The following is a 14,120-nucleotide window of genomic DNA, read 5'->3' on the forward strand; positions in this document are numbered from 1 at the left end:
ATATCAACCAATATGCTAGGTGTAGTTTGAAGAGAGCAGAGTTGGAAACTTGAACTTTCTCTTGAGATATTTTTCTAACCTACCTTTAAGGAGTGGGATGATTTTCAGACGGAGACAAATAACGATGATCAATATTTATTTCTAGGCAATGTAGTAAACTACAGCCTAATCATATTTAGGAAGTACATTTCCTTGTAAAGATAACTGCCAGTGATTCTCCACCCATGCATAGGCAACTTACTCTATTTCTAATGAGACCACAAATACTGTATACTAGGTGCACTTGATCTCACACACCCCAACCAGGAGAGGAAAGCTACTGAAGTTGAAGCAGCGAATTCGGAATGTGAATAATGCGACAAAGTTGTTCTTTTAATACAATAGGTAGGCCCAGGCTAACGCACGCAAAGCAGAAAGACGACCGTTTTCAGATCATCTGGGGGACAGCAAAGCATCCCAAAGTCCTCTGTCTGACCATCCGCTCCCATCTGCAGCATGAACAATGAAGACCGCTTCGCAATGATCTGCCATGACCCGCAGCCCTCTACACTGAGGCATATCAACGGATCAACCTTCGCAAGGTAAACTATATGAAATGCTTTGGGATTATGCAGAATTTAAATTGTATTGCGTTTTAATTGCAGGGATGGGCAGTCTCAAAGGTCTTATTATTAAAGGCTCCCCGACTCCCTCTGTTTCCTATTTCTATCATGTTAAATATTAGCCACTATCAGTATCGACCGTCAGTAGGCCTAATAACCACACATATTCAACTGCCAATTTACTGCTGGTTCCCTTCAGTTGGTATAGCCTAAAATAGCATTAAATTTAAAGCTATTGTTTCGATTACCTTCATTTGCTTGCTCTGTAAACGTAGTCACGGCCATGTGGTTGTTGCGGATAGGGCTGTTGCAGTCCTGGCGGTCATGCGTCATGGAGGCAGTCAAATTCCACATTACCGTTTAGTCACGGTAATTAGGCTTCTCCAAGCTCTGATGCTGCTGATGCTGCTGTCATTAGTAGCCTACCAAACTTGCTAACTGCCTGGTACTCAGCACTCTATTGTCCCTCTAATCACTCTGACATCAATGCAAATGTTTTTGAAAATCTAATCAAACACTTTATGAGAGCCCATGCGCTCATGTTGCACAACATTTCAATAGGCTATGCAATTGCGGAGAAAACAGAGTGATGGCCTCTACTGAAAAGAGGAGGATCAACCGCAGGTGCGTACTCTCTCAAATCCTTTTGGAGAAAATATCCTTTCTATTTTATTCAGCTTACATGCTGACTATACCGCTCAGGTCGCGTGCGCGAGTGTTGAAAAATCGCGCACAACAACGAGCATCTGCGTAGTCAGGCGCTAAAATAGAACTTGGTTCATCTCCTCATTGGTTATTAGGAACATTTTCCCACGTGGGTGATTGAAAGATGAACTGAGGTCCACACTCCAGTTTAGTCGGTAGTGGTAATGCACCTTAAACGTGGTTGGTTGCCAACCGCCATATAAAATCCAAAGAAGAAGAAGAAGCCTGAAGGAGGAGAGATTACTAGAAAACAAACTTTTACCCTTTTATTAAACTGTTGCATATACACTGACTCTGCGTGCAATGAACGCAAGAGAAGTGACACAGTTTTACCTGGTTAATATTGCCTGCTAACCTGGATTTCTTTTAGCTAAATATGCAGGTTTAAAAATATATACTTCTGTTTATTGATTTTAAGAAAAGCATTGATGTTCATGGTTAGGTACAGTCGTGCAACGATTGTGCTTTTTTCGCAAATGCGCTTTTGTTAAATCATCCCCTGTTGGCTGTCTTGGTTAGGAAGAAATGGTCTTCACAGAGTTTGCAACGAGCCAGGTTAGCAGGCAATATTAACTAAATGTGCAGGTTTAAAAATATATACTTGTGTATTGATTTTAAGAAAGGCATTGATGTTTATGGTTAGGTACACATTGGAGCAAGACAGTCCTTTTTCGCAAATGTGCACCGCATCGATTATATGCAATGCAGGACACGCTAGATAAACTAATAATATCATCAACCGTGTGTAGTTAACTAGTGATTATGATTGATTTATTGTTTTTTATAAGATCATTTTAATGCTAGCTAGCAACTGACCTTGGCTTCTTACTGCATTCGCGTAACAGGCAGTCTCCTCATGGAGTGCAATGTAGTCAAGTGGTTAGAGCGTTGGACTAGTTAACTGTAAGGTTGCAAGATTGAATCCCCGAGCTGACAAGGTAAAAATCTGTCATTCTGCCCCTGAATAAGACAGTTAACCCACCGTTCCTAGGCCGTCATTGAAAATAAGAATGCGTTCTTAACTTCTTGGTAACAGGGGGCAGTATTTTCACGTCCGGATGAAATGCATGCCCAAAGATATGCATATTATTAGTAGATTTGGATAGAAAACACTTTAAAGTTTCTAAAACTGTTTGAATCATGTCGGTGAGTATAACAACTATTTAGCAGACGAAACCCCGAGGACAAACCATTCAGATTTATTTTTTGAGGTCACTCTCTTTTCAATGAGCTTTCATTGGGAATCAAGAATTCTAAGGGACCTTCTTGCAGTTCCTACCGCTTCCACTGGATGTCACCAGTCTTTAGAAATTGGTTGAGGTTTTTCCTTTGTGTAATGAAGAAGTACGGCCATCTTGAACGAGGGTCACTTGAAGTGTACTGTTAGGTAGAGGTGCGTGATCAGAAAGCTAGCTACAGTTTGTTTTCCTCCTGTATTGAACACAGATCATCCCGTCTCCAATTTTATCGATAATTTACATTAAAAAAATCCCTAAAGTTATATTACAAAAGTAGTTTGAAATGTTTTGGCAAAGTTTACAGGTAACTTTTGAGATATTCTGTAGTCACGTTGCGCAAGTTGGAACCGGTGTTTTTCTGGATGAAAGACGCCAAATAAATGGACATTTTGGATATATATCGACGGAATTAATTGAACAAAAGGACCATTTGTGATGTTTATGGGACATATTGGAGTGCCAACAAAAGAAGCTTGTCAAAGGTAAGGCATGAATTATATTTTTATTTCTGCGTTTTGTTTCACGCCTGCAGGGTTGAAATATGCTTTTCTCTCTTTGTTTACGGAGGTACTATCCTCAGATAATAGCATCGTTTCCTTTTGCCGAAAAGCTTTTTTGAAATCTAACATGTTGGCTGGATTCACAATACGTGTAGTTTTAATTAGCTATCTTACATGTGTGATTTAATAAAAGTTTGATTTTATAGTAATTTCTTTGAATTTGGCGCTCTGCATTTTCCCTGGCTTTTGGCCAGGTGGGTTGCTAGCGTCCCACATATCCCAGAGAGGTTAACTGACTTGCCTAGTTAAATAAAGGATAAATAAAGGTGTAAAAAAATAATCATAATAATAATAATAAAAAATCGGCCAAATCTGTGTCCAAAAATACAGATTTCCGATTGTTATGAAAACTTGAAATCGGTCCTAATTAATCGGCCATTCCAATTAATCGGTCGACCTCTAGTTTATATCCCAGGACAAATTAGCTAGCAACATAAATGTTTAATGCTTTTCAACCTGTCCCAAATTAATATAGTTGGTTAAGAGTTTGTTTTGATATTTCAACCTGTGTGTCCTGATCTGTCTGGTGTGTAGGGACAAAATCAACATGTGCACGATGGCGCACACGGACGCATGCGGTCTGGTCAGCAAGTTAGTTTAATCGTATTCTTCATACTATAAAATAATATAAAATATTACCACGGAATTCGAAGCAATCTTGTCTGCTAACTGAACTATTGTAGCCCATAGCCATTTGGCATAGCCAGATTAGGACCTAACATAAGGACAACTCAGAGTATGCTATTCTGTTCTTCTGAAATAGACTACATTTTCTTCATATCATGTTTCTTTAGACCTGTCTAAAATAAATCATGGATTTATTGTGAAGGTGTAGGCTATATTACATGGATTTATTAGACTTTTAAAATGTAGATGTTCCAAAGGTCTGCATGTGTGGAAGCAAGGAGATGCTAAATGTGTTTATGTTATTTAACGGTGAATTACAGTGAGACCGACAGTTATTTGCTTGACAATCACCAGCTGACGATATTTCGTGACCACCAAAGCCCTAGTTGCGGATGATCATTAGTAACAGTTGATAATATAAAAAAAGATATGTAGGCTTATTCAATTGTAATGGAGCAGAGCGCAGACCAAGCCATAACAGTTTGAACCCGACGCATGGAGCAATACTTGGCTGCGTCACACAGTTCAATGGTTAGTGTATTATGGTATAGCCTACTATTGTACTATTTATTGTACACTATTCTCCCTGTTATAATTCTAAATACACTAATCTTCCAACATTACCATGGGTTAAAGAACTGAATGTGGTCGTTTTCAGAATGATTCAAACCGCTGTTTTCTTTCGTGCGTAAAGGCTCTCCAACCGTTTTTTTTTCATGATTCATAAATACTTTCCTAACCCTACATAATCTACAATATTTTTTTATCTACCAAAGGGAGATGAAACGGAGTCGAATATGCATATATTTACATGGCTTTCTATCATTAATCCCTAATATTCTGAACCTTTTCTCTTGATATATTCTATTGAGTCTGTCGAAAGAATCGAACTAAAAGGTACACCGTATTTAAAGGGATGTCTTAAGATCAATGTTCTGAAAACCCTACTGAATGAAAATTTCACAAGAAAATTTGTTGGCCAGCAAGTGGGAGGGTTTTCAGCAGTTGAATGACATTTATTCAGCCTGCGCAAGGGAACCACGCCTGCAAAGCCCGTTACGCACCTTCATCAGGTAAGTCTGAATACCAACTACTGAGAAGTGCATAGGAAAAAAAAAAAGCATAATTTCCTAAATGGGAATAGGGCCAGTAGTGTGTAGCATGCTATTGCTATAAAGTACCTGGCGAAACCCACGCCACGGCTGGTCCCGATGGCGTCGCGGAGGATGCGTGTGGAGATGACTTGGCCGAAGGACTTGAGCATGCTCTCCAGTTCCTGCTCATCCATGGACACAGGCAGGTTGGAGATGTACAGGTTGGTGGGGTCCTGCTCCTGTTGCTGCATAAGAGAAACACACATAAATCAGACTCGCGTAATCACAAACAAAGAGGGTTTACATTCACTGTTAAAAATGTAGTTGACATTTTTGTGATGTAATGGTTATGAAAGATATAAGATATAACAAGTTCATACAGTATGCATTGACAATGTTTTTTTGACTGAATGTGGGTTGTATGTGAGTGCTTTTCACCTCTTAAAAACACATACAACTGCTGGAAAATGTATGCGTTATAATGGAGGAAAAGTATGTAGAAATGTGGAATGACTGAGAAACAGCCCAAAGCAGAAGAATGAATAAAAGGAAGAGGAATGCGAGACGATTCTGATTCCAGGGCTCAAAAGTGAAACCTTGTGTGACTGTGTAGAAACAGGCAGGAAACCAGGCGTGAAGTTAAGAGTTCGCACAGCAACAGGAGCTTGGCAACCAGGCAAGTAGGGGCTGGGCCAAAGAGAGGGAGGAGGGGGGCGGAAGAGGGAGCTTCAACAAACATAGGGGAGAGGGGAAAGGGAAGGAGCACTCAGGAGGAAGGAAAGACAAAGGGGGAGGAGTGGATGATGGGGAAGAGAAGTGTGTTTGTTCATAGGAGTTGTGCTTCCATCACGGGTTGAACTCCCTCCCATGGGAGTCCTCCCTTTTTTCTCCATCTCATTCATTAGTCTCTCTCTCTCCTGATACAGTCTATCCCACAGTCTCTTTCACTATCACAAATCGTTTTTATGCAACGTTTGAGAGACCACAAGGGAAGAACAACTTGTTATGAAATGTGATAGTGAATACCAAGTTACCAGGTCCATGCCCCAGGTAGGGAGTAATAGAGAGGATTAAGGCTTATTTTTTAGATATAGTGTTTAAAGCTAGTGTTTCAGTCAAGTCAAGTCTAAATTCTACTTTCACGCACCATCGTCATCACCAGTCAAAAACACCACCCACACCAGTGACACCAAACTGTATGACTACACTACATACCACTGTTCACTCCATCTCCCTCCAAATATACAGGTTCAAGCAACAGACCTGTAATTCCACACTTATCTCTGTTGAACCATAAGCAAAGAGTCAGCTTGATACCAAGTCAGACAGGAGAGTGGTAGGACACAGGGAGCTGCCTACTGGAGCTTCAATATGCATCCCAAATGGCACCCTATTCCCTATATAGTGCACTACTTTTGACCAGGGCCCTGGCACTATATAGGGAATTAGGGTGCTATTTGGGATGAACACTCAGTTTTCACAGGGGATTGAGCAGGAGTTGAGCTAGGTGACGATGTCACTCTGTTGATCTGACAATAAGGAATTCCTGGGTGGATTCATGGCACTGAAGCGTGTCAAGCCATACGGGGAAAAAATACATTTTAAATACAGTACCAGTCAAATGTTTGGACACACCTACTCATTCAAGGGATTTTCCTTATTTTGACTATTTTCTACATTGTAGAATAGTAGTGAAGACATCAAAACAATGAAATAACACATATGTAGTAGCCAAAAGTGTTAAACAAATCAAAATATTTTTTTTATTATTAATTATTTTAATTGTATTATTTCACCTTTATTTAACCTGGTAAGCTAGTTGAGAACAAGGTCTCATTTACAACTGCGACCTGGCCAAGATAAAGCAAAGCAGTGCGACACAAACAACAACACAGAGTTACATGGAATAAACAAGCGTACAGTCAATAACACAATAGAAAAAAAGAAAGTCTATATACAGTGTGTGCAAATGGCATGAGGAGGTAAGGCAATAAATAGGCCATAGTAGCGAAGTAATTATATTTCAGCAGATTAACAATGGAGTGATAAATGAGCAGATGATGATGTGCAAGTAGAGATACTGGTGTGCAAAAGAGCAGAAAAGTATATAAAAACAATATGGGGATGAGGTAGGTAGATTGGGTGGGCAATTTACAGATGGACTATGTACAGCTGCAGCGATCGGTTAGCTGCTCTTGAGTTTCTTCAAAGTAGCCAACCTTTGCCTTGATGACAGCTTTGCACTCGCTTGGCATTCGCTCAACCAGCTTCACCTGGAATGTATTTCAATTAACAGGTGTTCCTTGTTTTCTTTCCTTAATGCGTCTGAGCCAATCAGTTGTGTTGTGACAAGGTAAGGGTGGTATACAGAAGAAAGCCCTATTTGGTAAAAGACCAATTCCATATTATGGCAAGAACAGCTCAAATAAGCAAAGAGAAACGACAGTCCATCATTACTTTAAGACATGAAGGCCAGTCAGTATTGAACATTTCAAGAACTTTGAAAGTTTCTTCAAGTGCAGTTGCAAAAACCATCAAGTGCTATGATGAAACTGTCTCTCATGAGGACCGCCACAGGAAAGGAAGACCCAGAGTTACCTCTGCTGCAGTGGATAAGTTCATTAGAGTTTCCAACCTTAGAAATTGCAGCCCAAATAAATAAAGTAACTGACACATCTCAACATCAACTGTTCAGAGGAGACTGCATAAATCAAGCTTTCATGGTCGAATTGCTGGGAGAAAAAAACACTACTAAAGGACACCAATAATAAGAGACTTGCTTGGGCAAGAAACACAAGCAATGGACATTAGACCGGTCAAAATCTGTCCTTTGGGTCTGGATTTCTCTTGCCTTTTGGTAGGCAGATTTCTTTTGCCTTTTTTCTTTTGGTAGACCGTCATTGTAAATAAGAATTTGTTCTTAACTGACTTGCCTAGTTAAATAAAGGTTAAATCAAATTTTTAAAATGATGTATCCTTTAATATAGAACACATGGATAATTCAAAAAATCTAATTTTCAATAAATCTGTTTTTACACAGAGGCTTGCTAAAGTGCAAAAATTCAGCATTTTGACAGTTCGTACACATTTTAAGGCATTACATGCTTACATGCTTAATATGCAAATGTATCTACATGTATTTTAAAAACTTTTTACGTGACATTAAACATATTGGAATGTAGTTTTTTTCCCTTCGTCTGGGAACACACAGCAGCCTGAAACATGTCTCATTGCCACTCTGATTAGCCTGGCCTCCCACGTGATTTAGCTCCTTAACCAGGATTCAACGTGTCAAGAGGGAAACTTCTGGGATTTAAACCACATGGGTGGTTAAGGAGACACTTCCTTGTTATGCAACTTAGTGGCACTGTGAGCAGTCGTATAGATATGACTGACTGAGGCAACCTTCTGTGATAAAGGATCAGAACAGAACAAGGCTTTGTTTGACCCTTTGTTTTGAACTCAATTTGTCCATCTAATCCTGTTCTGCATGCGGGGCCAACATTTCTTAAAAGGCTCCTCTGACGCAGATACTCAAATGATGTTGGGACCACACCCAACCCCAAATTAAATTGAATCTCTTCATTGCTTCCTCTCATGCTCTCTCTTTCCCCTGGTAACACACAACCCTTGAATATCTCAGTAATGTATTGGCACTACCCAGAGATAGTCAGAGATATATCATAAGATATTTTGTTCCCTTTTTTAATTTTTTTTATGTATGACCATAACTACAACGACATTTTCAGCAACGGTTACAGAAGCATTTAACCTGCTATGACTGCGATGTGTTTTTCTAATCAACCTTGGTTGAATGCACTGACTGTAAGTTGCTAAGGACAAGACTGCCAGCTAAATGACCAAAATGTAAAATGTAAAAATAAAAACTTGAAAGAACCTAACCTAATGCCATAGTATTTGATTTCAGTTTCTGATTAAAAAAAAACACAGTTTTAAATCAGGAATGCACAAATCCTGTTGTCGCCAGTGCCCTAGAGTTATACCTGGATAACCTGATGACCTAAGCCCAGATCAGAAGGCCAGGCCATGATGCAGAAAAGCTCACCATAGCTCACTGGTCCAAATTGTCTTTTAATAGGGCACTCTCCTCTGTTTTGTCCACTACCAACTCCTCAGTTATACTGTTTGGGTAAATTAGGCCCTTGTGTTCTAATACAGTGCGTATTTGGATACAATATCTGGGTAGCAGGAGTGATTTGGTGGACCCTGATGTTCAGTTGCAATCAGTCTGTCTTAATTCTGAAGTGAGTGAATTCATTCCAGCTGTAGTAGTGAAGTGACTTGGGCCCCGTTGTTTGGGTGTGGACTGAGAGCAGGGTTGGAGTGGAGTGAATGAAGCCATATAGCGAATGCCCCGTGCCCAGACACTAACCCATGCAGGCACAGGGCAGCTCATTGTCCCTGGCCCATTGACGGCGGGTGCGGTGGCACACTCCCCAGGGCCCTCTCAATGGGGGGCCTGAGAGGCATAGAGGGATCAGCTTAATGGGCCCACAACAGCCCCTTTGACTACAGACACCCACACAAAGAGCTCATAACAAGGCCCACAGCAGGGGCCGCTTAGCAGGACAAGCATGCAGCCAGACAGACAAAGGAGGAGGGAGAGAAAGGGATGGGTGGGTGGGGCAGGTAAAGGAGGAAGAGAGAGGAGTAAGGAGAGAGGGATAGATGGGCGGGGTAGTGAAGAGGTTGAGGAAAAGGAGGTTGAGATACTAAAAGAAGGAAGGGGAGAGAGAAGGAGGGAGAAGGATAGGTGAGAGAGAGGGAGAGGAAGGGTATGGGAGATGAAAAGGGGCAGAGGGAGATGGGAGAATAGAGGTGAAGAGGAGGAGAGACGACCAGTTCCATGTCATCTGATAGACTGCCTGTCTAATCCTGTGACCTCTTCACCCTCCCTCTCTGCCTGCCAGTCAACTGCCAGCTAACGAAGGTAAACACATCTCTCCATAACCTATGGCAGTTTGTCTTGAGACAGTGCCAAGAGGGCACTTACTGCCAATCAGGCCATAACAACATACAGTAAAAGAGCTCATATTTGATAAAACTGAGAATGTGGGAGGGAGTGTGTTTGCATGTACACTGCGTTATAGGAATGTCGATGCTTTTTGTTGTTCAATATAGACACCAACTTGGCTGGACTGGCTGTCAATTCACCATCAAATCAAAGGAGATCCATCATCCAGTCTGAGATTAATTCTTTGAAAGTCGAGTTTCTGGGAACATTTGGCAATAAAATAAAGAAAGTGAGGCAGGAAGGAGTCTCGCAGAATTGTAAAGAGTCACATTCAAGTAGATGTGATTGAACTCACAATACAAAATAATATAATAATAGATTGGGTGTTACTGTGAATATGAAGAGTGTGTGGAGTTGACTTAAATGAGAGTCTTACCTTGGCCATCTGAGCCTGGACCCCACTGGACTTCAGGGCGCTCACCGCTTTCTGGGCCGCTGCCGGACTGTCGAAGTCCACGAAGCCATAGCCTACACAACACATTTCCTTACGGTCACGAAGGTGTACATCGTTTTCATGATTGATGAGTGAAGTTGGCATTCAAAACGGTTGTTAGATGAACTACAGGTGCTTGAAGTCTAAAGGCATTCCGTGAAATTACAAGAGCTTGGTGCAGGCCACTAAAGCCCACCAGTCCCAGTATGACATATTTATGGCCTTCTACGGCTGTTGTTATTTGTCCTACTGACCGTGTGCTTCCACAACATGTCTAACCAACGCCACTCTGTGGATGCGGCTTCATGAACTTATACAGTGTAGCAATAGACCTGTCACCAGACTAATACTAAAAAAATATTTAATATAGCCTAATACAGTCTAATATTGTACAATGCCGCTGTGATCAACTTTTGAAGTCCATAAGTCCATGATCTTGTTTAAGGAGACAACACAACACTATGATCTTTCCAGGTTAAATGTCAGTTGCATCTGTGTCATGAACCAAAGAACTTGTTGAACTCTGAACTCTCACCTTTGCACTTGTTGGTGGTTTTGTCCAAGATTGCCTTCGTGGACACAATCTTCCCATATCTTCAAAACACAAAAACATGACATCAGACCATGTGCGGAGGAGGTGACTATCGGACATTTCGTGGAAGCTCTCAAACATTTAGACACAAAGACTTCCTTCGGCTGAGTAATCACGCACACACATACATGCACGCACACACCCATTCCCAAGGCTGTGGTTTAGGTGTAAACCTGAACCATACACGCTCTTCGACTCAATTGTGCTTCTTTAGTGTGATCACTACTGGTGCAGAAACACACTCGTCTGTTATCTCACCTCTCCTCCTCTTTGTCTGTGGGGTTGAGAGGTGGAGTGTTGATGGAGGGGGTGTACAGTAACTGTGTTCCCTGGTGTTGTTTTCAGCTGGCAGGAGAAAGAGCCCCAGGGCCAAAAACAATTTGTTCTGGGCTTGTCTTTATCCCTGCCTGTTCGCTCTGATTTCTCAAAATACACACACACGGGTGCTTTTAGAAATGCAGTTGCTTTCAAGTGTATTGGGTTGCACAAAAACAGTCAGTGGGAAACCAGAAGTTAAGTACAATTTCATTTCAACGTACTGTGGAGCTGGGCAGGACGGTTGGTCTTTATATATATATACAGTGGGGCAGAAAAGTATTTAGTCAGCCATCAATTGTGCAAGTTCTCCCACTTAAAAAGATGAGAGAGGCCTGTAAGTTTCATCATAGGTACACTTCAACTATAACAGACAAAATGAGAAAAAAAATTCAGAAAATCACATTGTAGGATTTTTAATGAATTTATTTGCAAATTATGGTGGAAAATAAGTATTTTGTCACCTACAAACAAGCAAAATTTCTGGCTCTCACAGACCTGTAACTTCTTCTTTAAGAGGCTCCTCTGTCCTCCACTCGTTACCTGTATTAATGGCACCTGTTTGAACTTGTTATCAGTATAAAAGATACCTGTCCACAACCTCAAACAGTCACACTCCAAACTCCACTATGGCCAAGACCAAAGAGCTGTCAAAGGACACCAGAAACAAAATTGTAGACCTGCACCAGGCTGGGAAGACTGAATCTGCAATAGGTAAACAGCTTGGTTTGAAGAAATCAACTGTGGGAGCAATTATTAGGAAATGGAAGACATACAAGACCACTGATGATCTCCCTTGATCTGGGAGATCTAGTAGAGTTGTAGTATGCGGAGTAACTTTAAAGCACAACGGTATACATGGTATAAGAAATCAAATTAATGTCAGAAGTGGGATTGGAACCCATGCCTCCAGGGGAGACTTCGACCTGAACGCAGCGCCTTAGACTGCTTGGCCATCCTGACTTCTGCTAGGGAGAGAGAGAGGCCCTGCCCTCCACTGTCTCTGTGTAATGCAGTCAGCAAGGGGGGCTGGTGTTCTATTGGCTGACCCTGACAGAGTACCAGGGCTGAGTGTACACTGTAACCTGATCTATCTCTCTCTCTCTTCTCTCTTCTCACTCTCTCCTGCTCCACTAAAGCCTGGCTGTTAGCATTAACATCCACACATGGAGTAAGATTGTTGCCCCTAAGCACTGACACAGAGGCAGATTTTCTTTCATTCCTCTGTTGGTTAAGGTAAGGATTGGGAGTTGAAGTAATCTGATCCTAGATCTGTGAATAGGGAGCAATTTTTACCTTCAGCCATATGTCCACAACCATACAAAAACACCCAATACCGATTTCTTGGTGAACAGACAGCTGTAGGATCTTAATTTGAGCCAGTTTGTTACAGCAATCTTGCAGCAGCAATGGACATTTTTGTAGGGGTTGATATATTTTTGGTAAGGAAAAATCAAGTAGACTACAAGTTTTAAATGTCCTGCATTGCAGGAAAGTTAACCTGCAACAGGGTGATCAAATTAAGATCCTACATCTCTATCTGTAGGCTCTCCACCATATGAGTGTGGATAAGCCAGTGGAGGACAGTTCAAGGTGTGCAATATGCTATTATTTCCAGATCCTATTCCCATAGGGCAGCGCTCAATTTGCCCAGCGTCTTCTGGGTTAGGGGAGAATTTGACCGGGGTAGGCCGTCATTGTAAAATAAGATTTGTCTAGTTAAATAAGGGTTAAATAAATATTGTATATATATTTATCTTTTTACACCCTACTGTATACTGTACGTGACAGGCAGCATGGCTCAACTGTTGATAGGAAAACTATATGTTGATCAAACACATAGCCATTACTGCAAGTAAAGAAAATCCTATTACTATTAATTATATTGCATGGTTAAAGGCTCTGATTTTTTGGGGATACATTAATTCCATTCCTCCTTTGATATCCTCATATTACATGAATGTACTTGGAGTGCCTCATCCCATACACTGCTGCAATAAGCACGTATCAAACTGTAAAACAAACATAACTGACATTTGAATTAGAGAATTACAAGAGTGTTATATAAAGAGACAGTTTGTGTGTGTGAGAGAGAGAGAAATGGCTTGTGTTGTTGTTGACAAAGTCAGACATTCTATCGAACAGTTCAAAGGTTGTGAGGTGGTAACTCTCTGACCTTCCTCCTACCTCCACTTCATCAACAGTTGTTGTAAAGGGTGTGAGTAGTTGGTAGGGAGGGGACGATAGGGGGGAAGAAAGTCTTAGACGTCAACTCTGACCCACTTACAGGCCTGTGGCATTCTTTTCCCAGCATGCCATGGTATTCTTTTCCAAGTCAATTATGTTTCCCCTCACTGGATGGCCTTCTCCTCAGTCAACCCCCCCCCCCCCCCCCCTGCACCCACCCGCCCACCCCCACAAACATCCCATTCTCCAACCCATATTACACAAATCCACCCATCCCTCTCCAACTTGATGTCAATCTCCAGTCTTTCCCTGTTAAGTCCCTGATTCTGTTTTAAATAGCAGTAAAAAAAGTCTTAATCATTTCTAGGTCACTCACTGTGCACTTATCCAAACAATGAGATCAGGATGCATCCAAACTGGTCCCTACTAACAGAGGATGTGTCTATGTCCAAATGACCTCTTCTTCCAAAGTGTGCACTTGTCTACTTCCATTCAATAATTTGAAAGGAAATATGGTGGAAACTCTCACTAGCCCATGCCTCCACCAATACAACGCTTTTATGATAAAATATAAATAATTGGCATGCACCCAGTGTGTGTCCACATTGTTGTTTCGGTGTCCCAGTCTCCCGTGCCTGACCCCCTACCTCCTGTAAACCCCAGTCCATTAGCCCCCACTACTTCCTCAGAAGGTATGGGATAATAGTAGAATGGAGTGGTTTGCTGGTGCTT

At 41.4% G+C, this 14,120-nt stretch overlaps 1 protein-coding gene across 1 annotated transcript in view; it reads right to left on the reverse strand.

Moving 5' to 3' along the window:
• LOC139371026 (RNA-binding motif, single-stranded-interacting protein 2-like) overlaps nt 1-14,120 on the reverse strand; it is a 55,323-nt gene that overhangs the window by 12,828 nt on the left and 28,375 nt on the right. The window contains exons 3-5 of the mRNA XM_071111053.1: nt 10,830-10,888; nt 10,238-10,329; nt 4,914-5,071 (exon numbers count right to left, since the gene is read on the reverse strand). Of these exons, the coding sequence (XP_070967154.1) occupies nt 4,914-5,071; nt 10,238-10,329; nt 10,830-10,888 (309 nt within the window). The remainder of the gene's footprint in view (nt 1-4,913; nt 5,072-10,237; nt 10,330-10,829; nt 10,889-14,120) is intronic.

Source organism: Oncorhynchus clarkii, chromosome 17, assembly GCF_045791955.1.
Source record: "Oncorhynchus clarkii lewisi isolate Uvic-CL-2024 chromosome 17, UVic_Ocla_1.0, whole genome shotgun sequence".
Taxonomy (NCBI): Eukaryota; Metazoa; Chordata; class Actinopteri; order Salmoniformes; family Salmonidae; genus Oncorhynchus; species Oncorhynchus clarkii.